Raw genomic sequence first — 25898 nt, 5'->3', positions numbered from 1 at the left:
CTATTCCGTCATGTTGGTGGCTTTCCCAGACTTTGGAAGGAAGGAATTTTTTAAACTGGCCCTTTATGAATTTTAATTGAATAGTAAATCTTTAGAAGAAAGCTCTTTGGATTAAAGATCTTCTCAAGAATTTTAAAGACCAATAAAATTCTAGAGATGATCTTTAATCCAAATAGCTTTCTTCTATTACAAAGTGAGGTACTTTCTGATTAAGTCGACAGCACTGTCATGTTGGTCGTTGGGTAGATAAGAAAGGCATGACTCCAAAGTAGTAAGGACAGCAGAATTTGGCAATTTCCCACAAGAGATTTCAGCATTTTTATCTTCCATTCGTCTACTTCAGGGGTATATGGACGATCAACTACATTAACCACTGATACTGGTTCAACAGGAGCAACAGGTTTAATCATATCCCTTGAGAAATAGGTCTTAACATATTTATGTGACACACTCAGGCATGATGAAGTAAATTTTAAAATTAAAAAATTTTAGATGGTTATTTATTGCATGTGTGTAAAGCTGTTCCTGTTGAATTTCTTGTCACACCACCCTAAACTTATACTGGTGCAATATTCAGTATTACAGTAAGCAAAGTAAATAAAAAATAAAAAATGTTTTTTTTTTTACATTGCTTCCACTGAAAACCACAACCAGAGGTGTTCATAATCTACAAAGTTTTGAAACACTACTTCATTGAAAAAAAACATTCCCATTGAAAATCTGGTGTCTTTAACAGCTGATGGAGCACCAGCTATGATGAGCGCAACTTGAACTACATACCCAGACATTCCTACATTTCTGAACTATCACTGCATCATTCATCAGCAGGCTATATGTTTCCAGGTTATAGGGTTAGAACGTGTAATTGCACCTGTTTTTAAAATGATTAACTCCATTCTCACAAAGACAAACAACGCAGAAGCTTCAACTTTTTTCTTGAGGAATTATGTGCTGAGTATGATGACGTTCTTCTCCTCACTGAAATCAGACAGCTAAACAGAGATTTAGAGGGAACTATATTCCCAACATTTCTGGATCTTGCTCGACTCAGAAAACTACAAGAATAATCAGCAGGCAGCCCTGAAAATACATGCTTTATGTGTCTCCATATACCTTTGTGAAGCAGCTCTTTCTGAGATGAATTTAATTAAATCTAAATTCAGAACAAGGCTAACAGATGAACATTTAAATGACTCTATAAGAGTCAGCGTAAGTAGATACACTCCAGCATACACCTTTCTTGTGAACTCAATGCGGTGCCAGTCGTGTCACTAACAGTGCAAGAATGAATGAACGTACTTCTTGCACACATACAAACTCTAAAATGAGACGGAGCCACATGATTGGCTTATATTAAGGGAAGTGATGCATGATGTATTGATTATTGTGCATTTAGTTTTGGAATTTCATATGAATTTAAGCTGGGTTGATGTGAGCTTGATACATAGGAATATGAATAAATGACCTCATTTAAAGGCAGACTGGATCATAATGCACCAGCGTATACATTATAAACACTATATATTTATATATTTGACTGAATCCTGTAAGTCATATTGAGGATGAGCATTCCTTTTTATTATGCTGAGTTACAAATAAAGGAAAAAATAAACGAACAAAACAAAATAATGCTAAAGTAACACATATATACACCAAACAAAGTAATAAACAGTAATAAAATACACTTAGGTTTAGGGGTAAATATTTAAAATATTCCAGCATACTCTATATGATAAACATAAAAAGGTAAACTATAAAAATACACTATAACCATATATTTATACATTATAAATCAACACAACAATTATCATATAGCATGTTATAGATAAGGGATTTGACACCTGAACCTACATAAATGATGAACACCCCCTTAACATGAAATTTCAACTCGTCAACTTGGGGTAGTCTTCTCAAGTACCCGTTCCTTCCCCTTTTACGGAGTTACAGCACATCAACACGGCCGCTCGTTCTGTGAACAGTGTAAAGTTGGTCTTCTCTACTTTTAAATGAGTTTAAAGCAGTTCTGGCTTTAGATCAGTTAATATATAGACAGTATAGTTTTGAGAAGGTAATCATCAACATTACAGTAATCACTAATGTACTCTAGCTTATTGCTAAGCTACTCACAGCTACTCAATATCCATGTTTTTTTTTCTCCACTTTGTGAATTGCAAATTAGCTATCGATAAATGAAAAACAAATACGTTTTTAGATTTCCAATATGTGCAGGTAGAAGTTTTATCAAAGTCTGGTGATGTTGATCATAATAAGCTGAATTTAACCAGGTGCTATATTTTCATTGGGCCTAACTGGATTTTGAGTTAGGATCTGCAAGTGAGTTACATTTACATTTACATTTATCTCATGGGGCTGAGGCTTTAAATATTCAAAATGTGAAAGTTAGCTAACAGTTTAGTCCAGATATTTTTTTAGTTATCCAATGTTCTCCAGTTATGCTTGGTGCACGTAATATACACATCAAGACATCAGAAGGTATCAAAAAAAATAAAAAATAAAAAAGCTCATGTGGCATCTGGAGAGTTTCTAGAAGCTTTCCACTGACCAGGTGGGAGCTGTGGTGAGGTTGAATAAATGGGTGAATGTTGATTATTTCACTCTGCTGTAGATCACAGTGGGATCCTCAGCATTGGAAGGCCTGCAGAAAGAGAATAAATGATCAGAGTAAGATCCAGCAGAAGATCATTTCCAGCTCTGTTGGAGTGGAGGAAACAGACCGGCTCCTCTCACCTGTAGTCAGCACCAGTGCGAGTAAATTTAATACTAGCATACTGAACCTCCTTGTCCTCAGAGCCAGAAGCTTTCACAGCAGAACACTCAGCGCTCCCGGGGTCACCGGCACTCCGGCGTACAACTCTGGCATACAGGACTTCATCCTGATCGGCCGAGGCTGAATCAGGTACAGTGTTGATTGGATTTGTCATTGCTACATTGGCATAAACATCATCCTGAGGTGGGAGAACATGACATCACAGAGGAGTGAAAATGGTGAACATCTACATCACAGTGTCGTAGAATTCTGGATTGTGATTGGTCAGAAGGTATTGATTAATTTTCTATAACAGCAGCTCAGACAGTAGGGCAGCTGCAATTCACAGGTTTATAATAATGCATTCATTATACGTTATCGTTTCTATAGTAACAGCTCATTCACACGGGTGTGTACAGTGGATGCTGCACATAAACAGATTAAAAAATAGGTGTAATCATTGATATGGTTAAGTCTTCTGTAAGGAGACATGTATTTAACATTTATGGAAGGAGTCTCCAGTGTCATTGTAGCAGTCAGAGGTAAAGCTGTAACTTTAAGTTTTTTTGACATCTTCAGGACAGAGGACTTTACGCTTTGCAGTATCTGAGGGAACGACTGTTTATAGCTGCGACAACATAAATGTGAACAGGAACTAACTTGTTTCACGGATGTCCCACAACATTAAATGTAACTTTAAAAAGATAAAAGTATGAAGTGTGGTACTGAAAAAAATAAACAAGTAGAACTGGGGATGCCTCTGTTACATAAAGCAGGTGCAGACAAGTTGAGACGGATGCAAATGCAGTAAAAGTTTTACTGAAGAGAGGCAGGCAGACAAATCCAAAACGACAGACAGACAATCAGCATCAATAAACATGCGTGGATCAGGCAATCAGCAAACAGAGAACGCTGGGCAAAGGCAGAACACGAAAACCGAGAACTAAACGAAGTCAAGAAACCAGGAAAACAAACACAGAACAAAGGCTTGGTATGGATCAGTCCACAAAACACTGAAACAATACTTTGCAACTTTACAACGAAACACGAGGGTATAAATAAACAGACTAATCAAGGTAAAATCTATTTCAAGGTCAAATCAAGGTCGAAGCTATTAATGAAAACCTTGATATGACCTTGACCCTGATTGGATCAATTCCAAAATGTATTCAATTAAAAATCTATTCATCTACAGCTTATAATGCTAATGCCAAATAAACAAACACTCAACACTTGTTCTTGAGATTTTTCACTTACAAGACACTCAGATGTATGCACAGAAGGACCTAGTGGTGGGGGCAAAAAAATTGTAATCCCTGGCAAATCGCTGTTGTATAAGAGGAATAAAACACTTAGGCACATGCTGTTATAGGAAATTAATCACAGTTGGGGTGGTAACAGTAACTCACCACTCCGTTGTTGGTTATTTTGCTATAATAGAAATACACTGAAGTTTTTAAATGACAGTATAAACACACTTCTGAACAATTATCTGTACATTTATTTACCTGTTTTGAACTTTGGTCTGCTGTTCAACCATTTCTTTTCTTTTTCCTGTTGAAAAAAAACAACAACAATAAAATATCTACATTGAATGAAATATAATAAATCCATTAGTCCTGTCACAGTAAACATTAAACATACACAATATGGCCAAAAGTACGTGCACCCCGACCATCACCCCTATATGTGGTTCTTCCCCAAACTCTAACCACAAAGTTGGAAGAACACAATTGTATAGAATGTCTCTGTATGCTGTAGCATTACAATTTCCCTTCACTGGAGCTAAAAGGCCCAGAACTGTTCCAGCATGACAATGCCCCTGTGCACAAAGCGAGCTCCATGAAGACATGGTGTGTGAAGGTTGCAGTGGAAGAACTCGAGTGTCCTGCACAGAGCCCTGACCTCAACCCCACTGAACACCTTTGGGATGAACTGGAACACCGACTGCACCCCAGACGTCCTTGACATCCCAACATCAGTGGCTGATCTCACTAATGCTCTTGTAGCTGAATGAACACAAATCCCCACAGCCACGCTCCAACATCTAGTGGAAAGCCTTCCCAGAAGAGTGGAGCTTATTATAACAGCAAAGGGGGAATAAATCTGGAATAAGATGTTCAACAAACACATATGGGTGTGTTGGTCAGGGGTGCACATACTTTTGACCATATAGTGTACATAAAACTTGGTCAATTAAAAACAGGAGTGTTTACTAGAAAAATATTCAAACACGCAGAGCTGTACAACGGAAAATAATGTAAAAATTGTGACCTCACTCCAATTTTTATATTAAGGTGAAAAAATTCTTGTAATTTCTTACCTCATAAACAAGAAGGTGATAATCAGACAAACACACACAAACACAACAGCCCCAACACCTGCGTACACACCTAAGCTCTGAGACCCTGTGTGGACGATGATGTGATAATGATTCAGTGTTAAATATTTATCAGTGTGATTCTGAGTTATAGATTTACATCATCGCTCTCACCGTTTAAAGTGACGGAAACTGCAGCTGATCTCTCAGAGCCGTGTTTATTCTGAGCCTTGCAGTAGTACTGTCCACTCTGTAGAGCTCTGTAACTCTGTCCAGATCCTACAGGTGATGATTCTTTCTCCTTAAACCAGGTGTACTTCTCCACAGGTGGGTTAGCATCACTGCTGCAGGTCAGAGTCACTGAACTGCCCTCCACTATCTCACCAGAGGAGCTGATGGACACTGAGACATTCTTTGGAGGATCTAAAATGGGTAGGGAAGTTAGACTTTAAATTAAATCTATGATAGTTTTATCTCTTATTGGCTGGGAGGAGATCTTCAGCTTTAACTTACACAGAACATTCAGAGTTACACCGATGGAGTCCTGATGTCCGACTTCATTACTGCACTTGCACTTGTACTTTCCACTGTGCTCAATTCTGATCTTGGAGATGATGTAGGCCTTTCCTTTTCCTACTGATGTTGTCCCCTTAAACCAGGTGTAGATCTCTACAGGAGGGTTAGCATCACTGCTGCAAGTCAAAGTCACTGAACTGCCCTCCACTATCTCACCAGAGGAGCTGATGGACACTGAGACGTTCTTTGGAGGATCTAAAGAGTTCCATGATAAGAGTGAGGAAATCAGTTCATGATCATAATCAATGATTTTCTTGATTCCTTTCATTAAATATCATGTGCTTCATCATCTATTGAGTTACACAATATATAAGAAAAGATAAATAAAGCTCACATCTGACGCTGAGGGTTTGAGCAGGAGAGGGGAGATGTTCATATCCTCTTACAGCACAGCTATAACTGCCTGCATCCTCACTGCTGACCCGCTGCAGGTGGAATTTATTGCTCTTGGTGGTCTTTGTGGTTAAACCACGTCTGTTTTTGTACCAGACGAATGTGGGATCAGTCAGACTGCAGGTGGTTTTACAGGTCAGAACGGCTGATTGTCCCTCTGTCACTTCTGCAGGAGCGATCACCTGAAGATCTTAAACAATGAGAGAAACATTAATCTGCTTCAGTGAATAATCTACCAGCTCGTTTCCCTCAATCAGTCCTTCACAGTTTTTATGCAGATAAAAAAAGTAAACTCTGTGTTTTCCTCAACCATTAGTAAAGCTAAATGTTGTCAAACAAACAAATAAACAAACAAATAAACAAATAAATAAATACTAGGCCCTGATTTACTAAGTGTTTGTGCGTGTGTGTGTGTGTGTTGTGATAACAATGGCAAATTGTAAATTTTGTGTTTGAATATGAGATTTGGAGGTTTTCTATGTACTAACTAGTAAAAACTAGTGGGTGGAGTCAATGCAAATAAAATAATTTAGCACCTACAGTGTGAGTTATTGTCTTATAAAAATGAAAAACTGGTTTAAAATTCTCACAGTAAAGTTTTAGATTAGATATTCACCACAATTTTAATCATATCTACCTTATTAACAGAAATATGCTAGCGTCTGTACTCTTTCATTTTTCCTTCATATTGTGGTTTGAAGTTTTCAGCACATCATATGACTTTTTATTGACATTATACTCGACCCGTAATTACACATACATGCGGCTGATATTAAATATAAAACCAACTTTATCTCAGAAATATAATCTTAATTCTGAGAATCTTTCTTACTGTGATTATTTTTAGGAACTGAACATAAAGTCTTTATAAATGTATATTTTTCCTTTAAGTGGTGAACATGGGATTATATAAAGATCTATTTATACCAAAGTCAGCATTTTTAAATTGCTTAAAACTTGTTAGTCTTCAAATTTATCGGTTTTTATTACATGCTAATATAATAAATTCATCTTTTGTGTCCTCTGTTATCATATGTAATGGTAGCGTGGAACTACATTACCCATCAGCCCCTGCATGTCACGTCACCCTCAGCTGTGTCTCAATATACCTTCTTATGCTATTTAAGTTCTGGTGGTTGTGTGTTTCTTGGTCAAGCTTTTTGTTGTTGTTAGTTGTTATCTTTGTAAATCTAAGCTTTTAAGTGTTTAATTTAAAAAAAAAATAATAATAATTCAATAAGACCATGTTAGAGATCTTCATTAATCTGCTACAAAACTCTCACACTCCTGTATCTACAGAGAGATTATGGTCTGAGTGATATATTTAGAAAATAAGATGATTTTATTTACCTGTAACAGTGAGTGTAACTCCAGGAAAACCCAGGAATTTTTCTTTCTCTTCGTTTGTTATGATTCTGAAGCAGTACATGTGTTCATCTGTTTTCTTGACGTCTCTCAGTCTGAGGGAGAAGTGTTTCTGTTCATCTCCTAAATACTCCACTCTGTCTGAGTAACCTGGTTCATTACGCAGATCAGTCGGCTCTATACCTGGAACTGGGTTAATTAACCAAAACGCCTTCTTCACTGTAAGACGTGTTGGGTGTGTGTAAGTGCCGTTCATAAACACTGTAGATCCTTTTATAGCACAGAGATTTGGTTGGCTGTATTTCACACTCCATTCATTCCCAAGAGCTCCTGAAACATGATACATGAAAGAGGTGATTAGAGATCATTATCCTGAGCCCCATAAAACACTGAGTTAGCTTACAGCTTCACTTCTCGTCCTCTGGAACTCCGGGTTGGAGAAATAAAACCAGTTCTTTACCACTGGAAGAAAACCATGTGCAGGATTTGGACATAGCAGTGTGTTTTAAATTCATAGCTCGTAATGTGGAATTAACATTTAACAGCATCCACTACTATTCAGTCGTCACTTATGTCTGTTTTTCTTTAAATCCAGTGTCACTGATAAACAAATTGTAACAAGAATATTTCACCTGGACTTCAGGTTTTGCGGGCAGGAGATGATGTTATTGTTTACTGCATTTTATATCTTACTAAGAGTTGAGTTAAGCACACACACATCCGTATTCAGACCTCAGATTAAAGTTGTATTTATTGTCTCTGGGGTGTGTAGTTGTGATGATGTTAATGTGTGACTCACCTGAGATCAGGAACAGAAAGATCAGATAAAGTGGAGAAGCCATTCTGAGGGACATCATTGCTGGAAAGCTTCTATAGAAATGAAAATATATAAAATTTACTTATAATAAGTCACAACAACAACATACAATCTACTAAGCTGTTAATCCTCGAAATAATTAAGAAATAACAGACAATTATCACAGCATCCATCAGAAGACTTTCATTAGCGGAGGAATTATTTATTTTTATAGCACAGTTCAGTTGAATTCTGGTTTCTGATTGGTCAGAAGGTGTTGATTGATTCTCTATAACAGCAGCTCTGACAGTAGTGCAGCTGCAAATCACAGGTTTATTTTAAGGCGCTAGTTCTGATACATTATCGTTTCTATAGTAACAGCTCATTCACAGGGACTTGTACAGTGAACGCTCCACATAAACGGATTAAACAAATGACTGTAATCATTGATAAGGAGAAATATTCTGTAAGGAGACAATTATTTAATGGAAGGAGTCTCCAGTGTCAGAGCTTTGTAACAGTAAGAGGTAAAGCTGTAACATTATGTTTTCTGACATTTTCAGGACAGATGAGTTTATGCTTTACAGTACACAGATTAAACAGATAAAAAAGTATGATGTGCCATTTGTTAAGAAAAAATTTAATTGTGGGCAAATTATTGTGGTATAAAAGGAATAAACAGTGGTGACGTGCTGTTATAAGAAAAGAATCAACTTGAGGGTGGTAACAGTAACTCCGCTTCATCACACCACCCCATCACTCAGTATTTTACACCACACACACACTGTTTTATTTTTTCTTCAACAATAATCATATTATATTCTCTGAATATGAGGACTGCTCTTTTTAACTGTTTATAGAGCTTTTTAATTAATCACAATAATCAAACATTCACAAGCCACAAAAGAAAACCTGTACATGAATTCACTGTTACCAAATCTACTCAGAGAAGCTCACACATGCTTAAAACATTGCTTACTTTTCATGCACTAATCTGCATAGTCATAGAATTGTCATTATTTGCATATCAGAATCCGAGAATTGAAGGAGAAATGTTCTGGAAAGATGTCTAAAGTAGAATAGTACACAAAAATCACATATATTTTACAAACCAGGATGCTTAAAAACAAAAAGATGCAGTGCTATCAGTTAAGATAAAGAATCGGCTAAAAAGAGAATAATTATGTAGATTTATTACTTGTGCATGAAGCTAAGCAAATATTTCAAGTGTAAATAGTGCATGCACTTGTGGGACAAACAGCAGTGATCACTGATTCATGGAAAGAGCAGGTATATAGAAGACAAACTGAACATGAAACTCTAGCTGTATGAAACACATTTGATAAATGAATAGAGCTAAATGTATTGGCCCCGATGGCCTTCCACACTACATCACCACAGTACCACCTACAGCCACAGCTACATAATCAGCCTTTCTCCTCTCTGCTCCTGGAGTACTCCTGCTCTACTAATGTCAGTGTTTTCCCTTTTCCCAACACACCTGATTCAACTCATCAGATAATTAACAAAGCAGAAAGCAGGAAAATGTTATATAAGATAACATTACTCCTGTAGCAGGACTCAGAAACATGACAATAGGTGTGGGTCACATGACCAAAATATCAAATCACACTTCATACCATACATGAAGACATTTTCAGGGTACACAATATGTATCACTATATGAACACTTGCTAAGGAACTGTCAGCAAAAAAACCCCAAAAAAACAATGAAACTGCTACTACACTTACTACAGCCTGTCAGTCAGTCTGTGCGTTACCATGGCAACATGCAGCCTTGGCTTCTTTGGGAACTATTTCTATCGACGGAGCAAAAATAACCAAAATATTTGGCCATATTGTGTCTGACATATCAGTTACTTGATATTAATTTCTTATTAATAGAACTGTCACACTTGCAATCGTGCTGTTTATCTGTGGCCTCGTGCCTACGGCCACATCACAGCCACGCCCATATTCAGTTTAACAGCATTCTTGCTCATGTCATATTGCTTAATTAACTTTAAAAATAATTATTTATCATTAAAAAATAAGGAAACATAAAAAATATTAGCAAAAAATTGCAACATTTTGCCATTTTAAATATTCAATACAGATATTTTAATATTGAGTTTGAAATTGTTATAAAAAATACACAAAAAGCCACAATTATCTCAGACACAATTTATCATGAAATCAGTATTATATCCATAATTCCCATCACAGATAAGCGAAAAAAAAAAAAGTTACCAAAAGTCATGTAGCTCCCAATTTAACAACACCAACTACAACCGCACTGAAAAAAACCAACACTTAGCCTCTCTATGTTCAGGAAATGTACATATACTGAGGAAATTTTGTAAAATATTAAACGTTAATGTTTTCTTACTGTGCCTTCTCGACCTTGATGTCCAGCAACCAAACTACGACTAAAGAAAAGCGTGAGAGAAAGAATGTGTGGTTAAGAGCTGTTGCTGATGTGTGTGAAAACACGCCTTTTTGTTTCCTCTTTATTGCTGATTCAGTCCCTACTTCAGAATTGGAGAAAATATTCAGACAAAGAAAGATAAGAGATACACGTTTTTAATGAATCTAAAAGAAAATGCTCTACATGCTCCCTAAATATATTTTTAAGAAACCCTAAGAGACTTGCACTGAAGCAGAGAGTTTTTGCCTCGAGTAGGATGAAGTCATTTTTGGGTAATGTGCTGCATGCTTGTGCATTTATTAATAAAAGTGATGTATTTCAACATTAATTACATCAGACTTTTTTAAAAATTATTATTAAATTAGCCAAAAAAAAACTTTACTAGCATTTTCAAACGTGTTATTGCATCAGCAAGACTGTCTTTGCACCAGAGTAAAAACTATGCATGCATTATGTACAGTACATTTTAACACATCAGTCCAATGTGTGAATGAATCAACCCATTGCCATGCCAACTGAGGAAGTGAAACAACACCCCAAACGACAAAACACACACTACACAATGCTTAAAACTGTCTGTTTTATTTTTAAAATGAGTAATTTATAGGTATTATGGGTATTTATCTAATGTTGTGGTATATTTTATCTTATTATGAGACTTTCTATCCTCCCTAATGTGATACAACAAGCTTTAGGTATTTTTATCATCTATATCTAAATTACGAAGTAAGCCAATGCCCTTTATAAATAAACAGCTCAGCTCATTGCTTGAAAATGATCTAATGCTGGTGCTAATCTTCACTAATGCTAATCTTTGCTAATGCTAACTCTAGTTGGAATCTACTCAAGGGGCCTCCGTACATCCTGGGGCAGATCTCTGTGAACATGGGCAGGAATGGGGTCAGCTCAGGGAGTAAAAAAAAAAAAATCATTCAAATGTTGAACCCAGCTACTTAACCTTTAGACTCTGGACTAATGCAGCTTTAACAGGAAGTGTTGGTGTTGAATTGTCCTGTAGTGCAGTACCACTGCTCTGCCACAAGGGTCATGAGCAGTTACTTTTCTAAACACTAATCTCACATTTCAATCCTGTCTTCAATGCCTCCCTTCATCACTCGGAAGTGTGTATTACCTACATCACATGGGTGTCAGTGTGTAGTGTGGAGAAGATCTTAAAGTATCAACACAGGAGTGAAGATCATTAAATTAAATACCGAAATTAAATACAATGAAGATAATGCTGTAATATTGAAGATAATAATATAATACTGAATATAATACTGTAATACTGAATATTGCATCAGTATAAGTTTAGGATGTTGTGACAGGAAAAAGTTCACTTCCTGAGAAAACAGATTTTTATTTAATAGTGATTGAATGTATTATGAAACGAAAGTTTCTGTTTGCGTAAGCAGAAGTCAGAATAAATGTGTGTAAAGCAGCTCTTTCCACATGACTGAGTGAAATGAACTCAACAGCTCCTCCTTCAGGCCAAAGGAGTCACAGCAGGAGATGGTCATAGAGAGAAACACATTAATCCAGTGTTAATTATGGCTTTAAAGGACTGTGACACTGATACACACTGGCATGATGAAGTAAAAAAAAAAAAAAAAAAAAAGATGGTCATTTATCATACACACTTCAAGTAAATGACCTCAATTAAAGACACTGCAACTTAATGCACCAGTGTATACATGATAAACATTATATATTTATATATTTATATATGTGTCTGTTCCCCGAGCTAAACAAAATTATAGACATACTCAGACAGTTTGTTTTAGTAACCTAATTACCTTAAAATTAAACCAAACCGAATGCATAGCCAGCACAGTTGATCTCAATCTAGGACTGTTGAATATTAGATCTCTTGCGTCTAAAGCGCTTATTGTTAATGAAACCATTACTGATCAGGAGTTTGATGTACTGTGTTTAACAGAAACGTGGATTAAACCAAACGAGTTTGTAGCATTAAATGAAGCTAGTCCTCCCGGGTACAGGTACATACATCAGCCCCATCTAACTGGCAGAGAAGGAGGCGTCGCAGTCATTTATAATGATAATCTAGCCGTCACACAAAAACCTAGTCATAAATTCAACACATTTGAAGTTCTTTATTCTAACATAACATACGTAGCCACTAAAAATAAGTCTACCCAGGTGATTCCAGTAATTATTATTTACAGACCCCCAGGGCCATATTCTGAATTCCTGTGTGAATTTGCGGATTTCATCTCTAACCTGGTTGTTCCTTTAGACAAGGCATTAATTGTTGGAGACTTAACAATAAAATATTCATTTTGATAATCCAGATGATCCTCTGAGAACAGCAGTTGTGTCCATTCTAGATTCAGTAGGGGTTAATCAGAATGTAATAGGACCCACCCATAGTGGTGGTCACACTCTTGATTTAATACTAACATTCGGATTAAATATAGAAAATATAGTCTCATGTTCACAGTCTGAAGCTATCTCAGATCATTACCTCATCTCATTTAAAATGTGTATTAATCATAGTATATGCACCTTGCCACATCACCATGTCAAACGTACGTTCACGTCAACAACTGCACAGTTTTATCAGTAATCTCCCAGATTTATCAACCATGATTGGATCACCGTCTGATCCCGAAGAACTTGACCAGGCAACTGAATGTTTAGAATCAACGTTCTGCAACTCGCTAGATAAGGTAGCTCCACTTAAAAGAAAAATAATTAGGGAGAAAAAGCAAGCACCCTGGTATAGCGATCACACACGAACTTTAAAACAGACCACTCGAAAACTAGAACGTAAATTGCGTCAAACTAACTTGGTAGTATTTCAAATAGCATGGAAGGAGAGCCTTTTGAGCTATAAGAAAGCTCTTAGTGCTGCTAGATCAATGTATCTCTCCACCCTAATTGAAGATAACAGAAATAATCCTAGATTCTTATTTAATACTGTAGCAAAATTAACTAGGAATAAGACCACAATAGAAACATGCACACAATCATTATATAGCAGCCATGACTTCATGAATTTTTTCAATGGTAAAATTGAAAATATCAGGCTAGAAATTCAGACTATTAATTTAAAACCGGACAGTTCTATAACTAACCCTGTAGATGATAATATGATAATATTAGATAAACAACTACAACGCTTTAGTCCCCTTGAAGAGACTGAACTAATTTCACTAATTTCATCATCAAAATCATCAACCTGTATGCTAGATCCTTTACCTACTTGTTTCCTCAAACAGATCATTCCTGAAACAATCAAACCTCTTTTAAAGATAATCAATTCTTCCCTTAGCATTGGCTATGTACCTAAATCTTTTAAATTAGCAGTTATCAAGCCCCTGATTAAAAAACCTTGACCCCTGTCAGCTGTCTAACTATAGACCAATATCAAACCTCCCCTTTATTTCCAAGGTCCTAGAAAAGGTTGTAGCACATCAGCTATGCTCATACTTACATAGGAATAACATTCATGAAATGTACCAGTCAGGATTTAGGCCTCATCATAGCACAGAGACAGCACTGGTAAAAGTTGTAAATGACTTACTACTGGCCTCTGATCAGGGTTGTGTCTCCTTGCTGGTGCTGCTTGACCTTAGTGCGGCTTTTGATACCATTGATCATGCTATTCTCCTCAATAGACTAGAAAATGTAGTAGGCATTAAGGGAACAGCCCTTTCCTGGCTCAGGTCTTATTTGACTGATCGTTATCAGTTTGTAAACCTAAATGGTGACTTCTCTTCTCAAGCTAAGGTAAAGTTTGGTGTCCCGCAAGGCTCTGTTTTAGGCCCACTGCTCTTTTCTCTATATATGCTACCTCTGGGTAAAATTATCCGTAAGCATGGTATTAGCTTCCACTGTTACGCTGATGACACACAGTTGTATGTTTCAGCAAAGCCAGATGACAGACACCAGCTTAATAAAGTTGAGGAATGTGTAAAAGACATTAGAAACTGGATGCTTATTAACTTTCTCTTTCTTAATTCTGACAAGACAGAAGTACTTGTACTAGGACCACATGCAGCTAGAAGTAAGCTTTCTGATTACATAATAACGCTGGATGGTCTTTCTGTTTCATCATGTGCAGCAGTAAAAGACCTTGGTGTGATTATCGACTCTAGTCTTTCTTTTGAAGCTCATGTAGATAATATAACTAGGATTGCTTTCTTTCATCTCAGAAATATTGCTAAAATAAGAAATATATTGTCACTACACAATGCAGAAAAATTTGTTCATGCTTTTGTTACCTCTAGGTTGGATTATTGTAATGCCTTACTGTCTGGATGTTCCAGTAGATGCATAAACAAGCTCCAGTTAGTCCAGAATGCAGCAGCGAGAGTCCTTACTAGAACCAGAAGATATGACCACATCACCCCTATCTTATCCACACTGCATTGGCTCCCAGTCAAATTTCGTATTGATTATAAAATACTACTATTGACCTATAAAGCACTAAATGGTCTCACGCCACAGTACCTGAGCGAACTTTTGGTCTTTTATGATCCGTCACGCCTACTCAGATCAAAAGGTGCAGGCTATTTGTTGGTACCTCGAATAATGCGGGCTACAGCTGGGGGTAGAGCTTTCTTTTACAAAGCCCCACAGTTATGGAACAGCCTTCCACTTAGTGTTCGGGGCTCAGACACAGTCTCAGTGTTTAAGTCTAGGCTGAAAACATATTTGTTTAGTCAAGCCTTTTGTGAAAAGTTTTCTTAGGTACAGGGGGAGGTCTGGAGGGTTTCACAGGCATAGAGTGTTGTGGTGAACTGGGATGTTTGGATGCTGTCGCCCCCCCCACTCTCACACGTTCACTCAGGTTTGTCGACGGTGGAGTGGCTGGCTGCTTTATGTCCCAGGACTCCCTCATGTCTGTGTTAGCTTCTGGCTCTCCCTTTTAGTTATGCTGTCATAGCTAGTCTTGCCGGAGTTCCTGCTTGCACTCTGCATGCAAAGTACATCGTGCTTAACCATTAGAGGACAAAAGCTCACCTAACAATCTCTTCCTTTCTCTCCATCTCTCTCTCTCCCTCACTCTCTGTCGAGCTACACATGCTACTTCTGAGATGCCAGTGATGCCAGTGATCCTGACCCCTTCTGCTCCTCCTCGCTGCCTGACCCATCCTGATGCCCTACTTTTGGATGGAGTTCTCATTGGTTGAGTTCGCTCGCTGCTGCTGGGGGTGGCCCCATATGGACTGCCTGAAGAACTGATTGGATTGCTGGGGATGGTGCCACCTGGGGGCTGTGGAGATGGCTTGAGGATCACATATGGGGAGCTGTACTGTAATGGCTTGGGACTGCGATTGCTGTAGTGGCTTTGAGGCCGCAGTTGCCACGAGCAGCTTCGTACTCAGGACTCCATCAGTGGACAGTGGATAGATTTAACCAGCCGGACTTCTTGCAAAAACTGCCATGAATTTATTGGTTGCACAATTGCACTATTTGTCCATATAGTACACAATAGAAGGGATTTATTTATAATTGCACTATCCGTTGCACCCAGATGAGGATGGGTTCCCTTTTGAGTCTGGTTCCTCCCAAGGTTTCTTCCTCATATCATCTCGGGGAGTTTTTCCTTGCCACCGTTGCCACTGGCTTGCTCATTAGGGATAAATTCACAGTGATAAATTCAAATATTTACAATATATTTTTGTGAATCCATTTATTTCTGTAAAGCTGCTTTGTGACAATGTCCATTGTTAAAAGCGCTATACAAATAAAATTGAATTGAATATATATTTGACTGAATCCTGTAAGTGTTACTGAGGATGAGGCTTCTTTTTTAATATGCTGAGATACAAATAAAGGAAAAAATAAACCAACAGAACAAAATAATTCTAAAGTAACAGATATACACCAAACAAAGTAATAAACAGTAATAAAATACACTTTTATTTAGGGGTAAATATTTAAAATATTCCACCATACTCTATATAATAAACATAAAAAGATAAACTATAAAAATACAGTATAACCATATATTTATACAAAATAAATCAACACAACAATTAGCATATAGCATGTTATAGATAAGGGATTTCAGACCTGAACCTACATAAATGATGCATATTCCTTTGATTATCCTCCACACACACACACACACACACACACACAATGCTATTAGACTTAATTAAATTCTATAAATACATTTGTCTTTTTTAATAAAGCTTGACTCCATGTTACAGCTGTTCTAAATGACAGTCTCCTGCCCCCTTCCCCCAGTTCACTCTAGTAACCCTAACACTAATGCTGTGTTCGAGGCAAAGGTGCAACTTGTAATTTCCCGCCTACAACCAGTAAAAAAAACAAAAAAACCATTGAAAACACCCCCTTTACATGAAATTTCAACTCGTTAACTTGGGGTAGTCTTCTCAAGTACCAGTTCCTTCCCCTTTTACAGAGTTACAGCACATCAACACGGCCGCTCGTTCTGTGAACAGTGTAAAGTTCGTCTTCTCTACTTTTAAATGAGTTTAAAGCAGTTCTGGCTTTAGATCAGTTAATATATAGACAGTATAGTTTTGAGAAGGTAATCATCAACATTACAGTAATCACTAATGTACTCTAGCTTATTGCTAAGCTACTCACTGTTGTCCGCTGTAAGAGCTGTTATGCAATTTTAGTCCAAAATGTTGCATGAATGTTTATAGGGAACAGAACCAATAGTGCGGTTAAAGTAGCTGTTTATGAGCTTCTGAGCTTCTGCTCTGACAGAACAAACAATAGACATGCTTTCATGGAGGTGCCATGTTTTTTTTCCCACTTTGCGAATGTCTTTAGGTGGGAAATGACTTAATTACAATTTCCACATTACCACTTACAAGGAACTACAAATGCAGCATCAGTTCTCCAAAACGATCTTGTGGTTTTTATGCAGGAAGTGTCCAGCAGACTACTTTACAAATTAGCTATTGATAAACGAAAAACAAATACATTTTTAGATTTCCAATATGTGCAGGCAGAAGTTTTATCAAAGTCTGGTGATGTTGTGATGTTGATCATAATAAGCTGAATTTAATCAGGTTCTATATTTTCATTGGGCCTAACTGGATTTTGAGTTAGGATCCGCAAGTGAGTTACATTTACATTTACATTTATCTCATGGGGCTGAGGCTTTAAATATTCAAAATGTGAAAGTTAGCTAACAGTTTAATCCAGATATTTTTTTTTAGTTATCCAATGTTCTCCAGTTACACTTGGTGCACATGATACACATCAAGACATCAGAAGGTATCAAAAAAATAAAAAATAAAAAAGCTCATGTGGCATCTGGAGAGTTTCTAGAAGCTTTCCACTGACCAGGTGGGAGCTGTGGTGAGGTTGAATAAATGGGTGAATGTTGATTAATTCACTCTGCTGTAGATCACAGTGGGATCCTCAGCATTGGAAGGCCTGCAGAAAGAGAGTAAATGATCAGAGTAAGATCCAGCAGAAGATCATTTCCAGCTCTGTTGGAGTGGAGGAAACAGACCGGCTCCTCTCACCTGTAGTCAGCACCGGTGCGAGTAAATCTAATACTAGCGTACTGAACCTCCTTGTCCTCAGAGCCAGAAGCTTTCAGAGCAGAACTCTCAGCGCTCCCGGGGTCACCGGCACTCCGGCGTACAACTCTGGCATACAGGACTTCATCCTGATTGGCCGAAGCTGAATCAGGTACAGTGTTGTACAGGATTAGATTATCCTGAGGTGGGAGAACATGACATCACAGAGACAGAGGAGTGAAAATGGTGAACATCTACATCACAGCGTTGTAGAATTCTGGATTGTGATTGGTCAGAAGGTGTTGATTAATTTTTTATAACAGCAGCTCTGACAGTAGTGCAGCTGCAAATCACAGGTTTATAATAATGCACTCATTCATTATACGTTATTGTTTCTATAGTAACGGCTCATTCACAGGGGTGTGTACAGTGGATGGTCCACATAAACAGATTAAAAAATGGGTATAATCATTGATTTGGTTAAATTTTTTGTAGGGAGACATGTATTTAACATTTATGGAAGGAGTCTCCAGTGTCTTTGTAGCAGTCAGAGGTAAAGCTGTAACTTTAAGTTTTTTTAACATCTTCAGGACAGAGGAGTTTACACTTTGCAGTATCTGAGGGAACGACTGTTTATAGCTGCGATAACATAAATGTGAACAGGAACTGATTTGTTTCACGGATGTCCCACAACATTAAATGTAACTATAAACAGATAAAAGTATGAAGTGTGGTACTGAAATAAATAAACAAGTAGAACTGGGGATGCCTCTGTCACGTAAAGCAGGTGCGGGCGAGTTGAGACGGATGCAAATGCAGTAAAGGTTTTACTGAAGAGAGGCAGGCAGCCAAATCCAAAACGAACGACAGAATCAGCATCAATAAACATGCGTGGGTCAGACAATCAGCAAACAGAGAACGCTGGGCAAAGGCAGAACACGAAAACCGAGTAATAAACAAAGTCGAGAAACCCGGAAAACAAACACAGAACAAAGGCTTGGTATGGATCAGGCTGGAAAACACTGAAACAATACTTTGCAACTTTAAAATGAAACACGAGGGTATAAATAAACAGACTAATCAAGGTCAAATCAAGAACAAGTGATAACGGTGATTACACATTAGAAACACAATCGATAACAAGACAGGAACCAAAACCCGGACGTGTGCTGTCGCTGTCCAAGCTGCATAACGTACTGACACTCAGTGTGGGGGGTAAACCTGACTGCCACGCCCACCAGCAAGTCCAGTCCTTCTTGTCACTAATTTGTGTTTCTGATATATCTATAAAATATAATTTAAACAGGATGGAAGCTATTGATGAAAACATATTTCGGACATTGATGTGACCCTGTTTGGATCAATTCCAAAATGTATTCAAGTAAAAATCTATTCATCTACAGCTTATTAGGATAATGCCAAATAATTCCTACAACACTCAGATGTATGCACAGAAGGACCTAGTGGCGGGGGCAAAAAAATTGTAATCCCTGGCAAATCGCTGTTGTATAAGAGGAATAAAACACTTAGGCACATGCTGTTATAGGAAATTAATCACAGTTGGGGTGGTAACAGTAACTCACCACTCCGTTGTTGGTTATTTTGCTATAATAGAAACACAGTGAAGTTTTTAAATGACAATATAAACACACTTCTCAACAATTATCTGTACATTTATTTACCTGTTTTGAACTTTGGTCTGCTGTTGAACCATTTCTTTTCTTTTTCCTGTTGAAAAAAAACAACAACAAAATATCAACATTGAATGAAATATAATAAATCCATTAGTCCCGTCAAAGTAAACACTAAACATACACAATATGGCCATCACACCCATATGTGGTTCTTCCCCAAACTCTAACCACAAAGTTGGAAGAACACAATTGTAAAGAATGTCTCTGTATGCTGTAGCATTACAATTTCCCTTCACTGGAACTAAGAGGCTCAAATCTGTTCCAGCATGACAATGCCCCTGTACACAAAGCGAGCTCCATGGAGACATGGTGTGTTAAGGCTGGAGTGGAAGAACTCGAGTGTCCTGCACAGAGCCCTGACCTCAACCCCACTGAACACCTTTGGGATGAACTGGAACACCGACTGCACCCCAGACCTCCTCAACATCCCAACATCAGTGCCTGACCTCACTAATGCTCTTGTAGCTGAATGAACACAAATCCCCACAGCCACGCTCCAACATCTAGTGGAAAGCTTCCCAGAAGAGTGGAGCTCATTATAACAGCAAAGGGGAATAAATGTGGAATGAGATGTTCAACAAACACATATGGGTGTGTTGGTCAGGGGTGCACATACTTTTGACCATATAGTGTACATAAAACTTGGTCAATTAAAAACAGGAGTGTTTACTAGAAAAATATTAAAAAATGCAGAGCTGTACAACAGAAAATAATGTAAAAATTGTGACTATGACCTCACTCCAATTTTTATATTAAGGTGAAAAAATTCTTGTATTTTCTTACCTTATAAACAAGAAGGCGACAATCAGACAAACACACACAAACACAACAGCCCCAACACCTGCGTACACACCTAAGCTCGGAGACCCTGTGTGGACGATGATGTGATAATGAATCAGTGTTCAATATTTATCAGTGTGATTCTGAGTTATAGATTTACATCATCGCTCTCACCGTTTAAAGTGATGGAAACTGCAGCTGATCTGTCAGAGCCATGTTTATTCTGAGCCTTGCAGTAGTACTGTCCACTCTGTAGAGCCCTGTAACTCTGTCCAGATCCTACAGGTGACGATTCATTCCCCTTAAACCAGGTGTAGTTCTCCACAGGAGGGTTAGCATCACTGCTGCAGGTCAGAGTCACTGAACTGCCCTCCACTATCTCACCAGAGGAGCTGATGGACACTGAGACCTTCTTTGGAGGATCTGGAGAGTTCCATGATAAGAGTGACGAAATTAGTTCACGATCATAATCAATGATTTTCTTGATTCCTTTCATTAAATATCATGTGCTTCATCATCTATTGAGTTACACAATATATAAGAAAAGATAAATAAAGCTCACATCTGACGCTGAGAGTTTTAGCAGGAGAGGGGAGATGTTCATATCCTCTTACAGCACAGCTATAACTGCCTGCATCCTCACTGCTGACCCGCTGCAGGTGGACTTCATTGCTCTTGGTGGTCTTTGTGGTTAAACCAGGTTTGTTTTTGTACCAGAGGAATGTGGGATCAGTCAGACTGCAGGTGGTTTTACAGGTCAGAACGGCTGATTGTCCCTCTGTCACTTCTGCAGGAGTGATCACCTGAAGATCTTAAACAATGAGAGAAACATTAATCTGCTTCAGTGAATAATCTACCAGCTCGTTTCCCTCAATCAGTCCTTCACAGTTTTTATGCAGATAAAGAAAATAAACTCTGTGTTTTCCTCAACCATCAGTAAAGCTAAAAGTTGTCAAACAAACAAATAAACAAACAAACAAACAAATAAATAAATAGTAGGCCCTGATTTACTAAGTGTGTGTGTGTGTGTGTGTGTGTGTGTGTGTGTGTGTGTGTGTGATAACAATGGGAAATTGTCAATTTTGGGTTTGAATATGAGATTTGGAAGTTTTCTATGTACTGACTAGTAAAAACTAGTGGGCGGAGTCAATGCAAATAAACTAATTTAGCACCTACAGTGTGAGTTATTGTCTTATAGAAATGAAAAACTGGTTTAAAATTCTCACAGTAAAGTTATAGATTAGATATTCACCACAATTTTAATCATATCTACCTTATTAACAGAAATATCTTTCATTTTTCCTTCATATTGTGGTTTGAAGTTTTCAGCACATCATATGACTTTTTATTGACATTATACTCAAAGGCTCATATTAAATATAAAACCAACTTTATCACAGAAATATAATCTTAATTCTGAGAATCTTTCTTACTGGGAAGTGGTAGCTCAGTGGTTAAGATGTTGGACTTCTGATCCGAAGGCTTGTGATCAGTGGCAGGCTGCCGCTGCTGGGCCCTTGAGCAAGGCCCTTAACCCTCAACTGCTCAGTTGTTTAAATGAGATAATTGTAAGTCGCTCTGGATAAGTGGCTTTGGCGTTTTTGCCAAATGCCATGAATGTAAATGTCTTACTGAGATTATTTCTAGGAACTGAACATAAAGTCTGTATAAATGTATATTTTTCCTGTAAGTGGTGATCTTGGGATTATATAGAGATCTATTTGTACCATAATCAGCATTTTTTAAATTTGCTTAAAACTTGTTAGTCTTCAGTTTTATCAGTTTTTATTACATGCTAATGTAATAAATTCATCTTTTGTGTCCTCTGTTATCATGTGTAATGGTGGCGTGGAACTACATTACCCATCAGCCCCTGCATGTCACGTCACCCTCAGCTGTGTCTAATTATACCTCCTTACGCTATTTAAGTTCTGGTGGTTGTGTGTTTCTTGGTGAAGCTTTTTGTTGTTGTTAGTTGTTATCTCAGTAAATCAAAGCTTTTAAGTGTTTAATTTAAAAAATAATAATAATTCAATAATAACATGTTAGAGATCTTCATTAATCTGACACAAAACTCTCACACTCCTGTATCTAAAGAGAGATTATGGCCTGAGTGATATATGTAGAAAATAGAATGATTTATTTACCTGTAACAGTGAGTGTAACTCCGGGAAAACCCAGGAATTTTTCTTTGTCTTTGTTTGTTATGATTCTGAAGCAGTACATGTGTTCATCTGTTTTCTTCACGTCTCTCAGTCTGAGGGAGAAGTGTTTCTGTTCATCTCCTAAATACTCCAATCTGCTTGAGTAACCTGGTTCATCATACAGATCAGTCGACTCTTTACCCTTAACTGGGTTAATTAACCAAAACGCCTTCTTCACTGTAAGACCTGTTGGGTGTGTGTAAGTGCCGTTGATAAACACTGTAGATCCTTTTAAAGCACAGAGATTTAGTTGGCTGTATTTCACACTCCATTTATTCCCAAGAGCTCCTGAAACATGATACATGAAAGAGGTGATTAGAGGTCATTATCCTGAGCCCCATAAAACACTGAGTTAGCTTACAGCTTCACTTCTCGTCCTCTGGAACTCCGGGTTGGAGAAATAAAACCAGTTCTTTACCACTGGAAGAAAACCGTGTGCAGGATTTGGACATAGCGGTGTGTTCTAAATTCAGAGCTCGTAATGTGGAATTAACATTTAACAGCATCCACTACTATTCAGTCGTCACTTACGTCTGTTTTTCTTTAAATCCAGTGTCACTGATAGACAAATTGTAACAAGAATATTTCACCTGGACTTCAGGTTTTGTGGGCAGGAGATGATGTTATTGTTTATTCCATTTTATATCTTACTAAGAGTTGAGTTAAGCACACACACATCAGTATTCAGACCTCAGATTTAACCGCAGACTAAAACACTATTCACATGTTATGTGAGAGTTATGCACGGGGGCGGAGTTATTCAAAAACACAGGCGTGTCTTAGTTAAACGTGATTCTGACCACGAAATTAATCCCATTTTTCTCACGTAATATCAGCTCAAGGGAGGAGCAGTGTTATATTTATAATGTTACAGTTATAACAAGTATCAAAATATACTGGTGGTTAAAGTTGTATTTATTGTCTCTGGGGTGTGTAGTTGTGATGATGTTAATGTGTGACTGACCTGAGATCATGAACAGAAAGATCAGATAAAGTGGAGAAGCCATTTTGAGGGACATCATTGCTGGCAAGCTGAAAAAAAGTATATATATATATATATATATACATATATATATATATATATATATATATATATATATATATATATGTTCATATATACAGTCAGGTCCCGAAGTATTTGTACAATGACAGAGTTTTTGTGATTTTGCCTTTATACAACACCACAGTGGATTTGAAATAAAACAATCAAGATGTGATCGAAGTGTAGACTTTCAGCTTTATTTTAAGAGGTTCCACAAAAATATGGCATTCACCATTTAGGAATTACAGCCATTGTCAACAAAGTACCTCCATTTTCAGGGGCTCAAAGGTGTTTGGACAACTGACTGGCAAGAAGTTAATTGACCAGGTGCGGTCCATTCCTTCGTTACTTCAAGACAAATGAAGCAGATAAAAGGTCTGGAGTTCAGATCAGGTATTGAGTTGGCATTTGGCAGCTGTTCGACTGGAGCTACCAATATGAAGTCCAAGGAGATCTCAATGCAAGTGAAGGAGACCATCATTAGGCTGAAAAAACAACATAAATCTATAAGAGAGATAGCAAAAACTCTTTTCTACACTAATCTAAAAAGATTAACTTGTACCAGAATGATGGGAAGAGAAAAGTATGGTGAAAGAAAGGAACACCTCATGATCCAAAGTATACCACATCATGTGTCAAACATGGTGGAGGCAGTGTTATGGCATGGGCATGTATGGCAATGGAATAGGCATTTTAACGGGCTCACTGGTGTTTATTGATGATGTGCCTGCTGACAGAAGTAGCAAGATGAATTCCGAGGTGTATAGGGCTATACTCTCTGCTCACATTCAGCCAAATGCTACAAAACTGATAGGATGCCGCTTCACAGTGCAGGTGGATAATGACCCTAAACATACTGCGAAAGCAACTCAAGACTTTTTGAAGGCAAAGAAATGGAATATTCTTCAATGGCCAAGTCAGTCGCCTGATCTCAACCCAACGAAGACAAGACTGAAGGCAGAAAGATCCACAAACAAGCAGCAACTGAAGGGGGCTGCAGTGAAGGCCTGGCAAAGCATCTCCAGGGAGGAAACTCAGAATTTGAGTTTTGAGAACATGGGCTCCAGACTTCAAGCAATCATAGACTGCAAAAGATTTTCATCCAAGTATTAAAATTATGGTTATATTTACTATTATGTCACTTTGTCCAAATACCTTTGAGCCCCTGAAAACGAGGTACTTTGTTGAAAATGGCTGTAATTCCTAAATGGTAAATGCCATTTTTTTGTGGAACCTCTTAAAATAAAGCTGAAAGTCTACACTTATTATTATTTCAAATCCATTGTGGTGGTGTATAAAGGCAAAATCACAAAAATTCTGTCATTGTCCAAATACTTCCGGACCTGACTGTGTATATATATATATTAAGTAACAACAGATAATTATCACAGCATCCATCAGAAGACTTTCATTAGCTGAGGAATTATTTATTTTTATAATTGATTGATTAATTCTCTATAACAGCAGCTCTGACAGTAGTGCAGCTGCAAATCACAGATTTTAATGCGCTAGTTCTAATACATTATCACTTCTATAGTAACAGCTCATTCACAGGGACTTCTACGGTGAATGCTCCACATAAACAGATTAAGCAAATCACTAAAATCGTTGACAAGGAGAAGTTTTGTAAGGAGACATTTACTTCTGTAAGGAGACATTTACTTAATGGAAGGAGTCTCCAGTATCAGAGCTTTGTAACGGTAAGAGGTAAAGCTGTAACATTATGTTTTCTGACATCTTCAGGACAGATGAGTTTATGCTTTACATTACACAGATTAAACAGAAAAAAAGTATGATGTGTCATTTGTTGAGAAAAAATTTACTTATTGGCAAATTATTGTGGTATAAAAGGAATAAACAGTGGTCACGTGCTGTTATAAGAAAAGAATCAACTTCAGGGTGGTAACAGTAACTCCACTTCATCACACCACCCCATCACTCAGTATTTTACACCACACACACACACTGTTTACTTTCTTCTTACATAATAATCATATAATATTCTCTGAATATGAGGACTGCTCTTTTTAACTATTTATAGAGCTTTTAAAT

General features: G+C 37.5%; 1 protein-coding gene across 1 annotated transcript; it reads right to left on the bottom strand.

Annotated features, from left to right (window-relative positions):
* Positions 1 to 5235: 5235 nt before the first annotated feature.
* LOC128317541 (sialoadhesin-like) lies at positions 5236 to 23823 on the bottom strand. Its single transcript, XM_053229894.1, has 10 exons — positions 23769 to 23823; positions 22748 to 23092; positions 21163 to 21411; positions 20761 to 21023; positions 18130 to 18326; positions 8221 to 8291; positions 7407 to 7751; positions 5998 to 6246; positions 5601 to 5858; positions 5236 to 5510 (listed from the first exon to the last, which is right to left on the bottom strand). Exons 1-10 carry the CDS (start codon positions 23821 to 23823, stop codon positions 5236 to 5238), a joined length of 2307 nt encoding a protein of 768 aa, XP_053085869.1.
* Positions 23824 to 25898: the final 2075 nt, after the last annotated feature.

Source organism: Pangasianodon hypophthalmus, chromosome 26, assembly GCF_027358585.1.
Source record: "Pangasianodon hypophthalmus isolate fPanHyp1 chromosome 26, fPanHyp1.pri, whole genome shotgun sequence".
Lineage (NCBI taxonomy): Eukaryota > Metazoa > Chordata > Actinopteri > Siluriformes > Pangasiidae > Pangasianodon > Pangasianodon hypophthalmus.
This window is presented reverse-complemented; position numbering and strand designations above follow the sequence as displayed.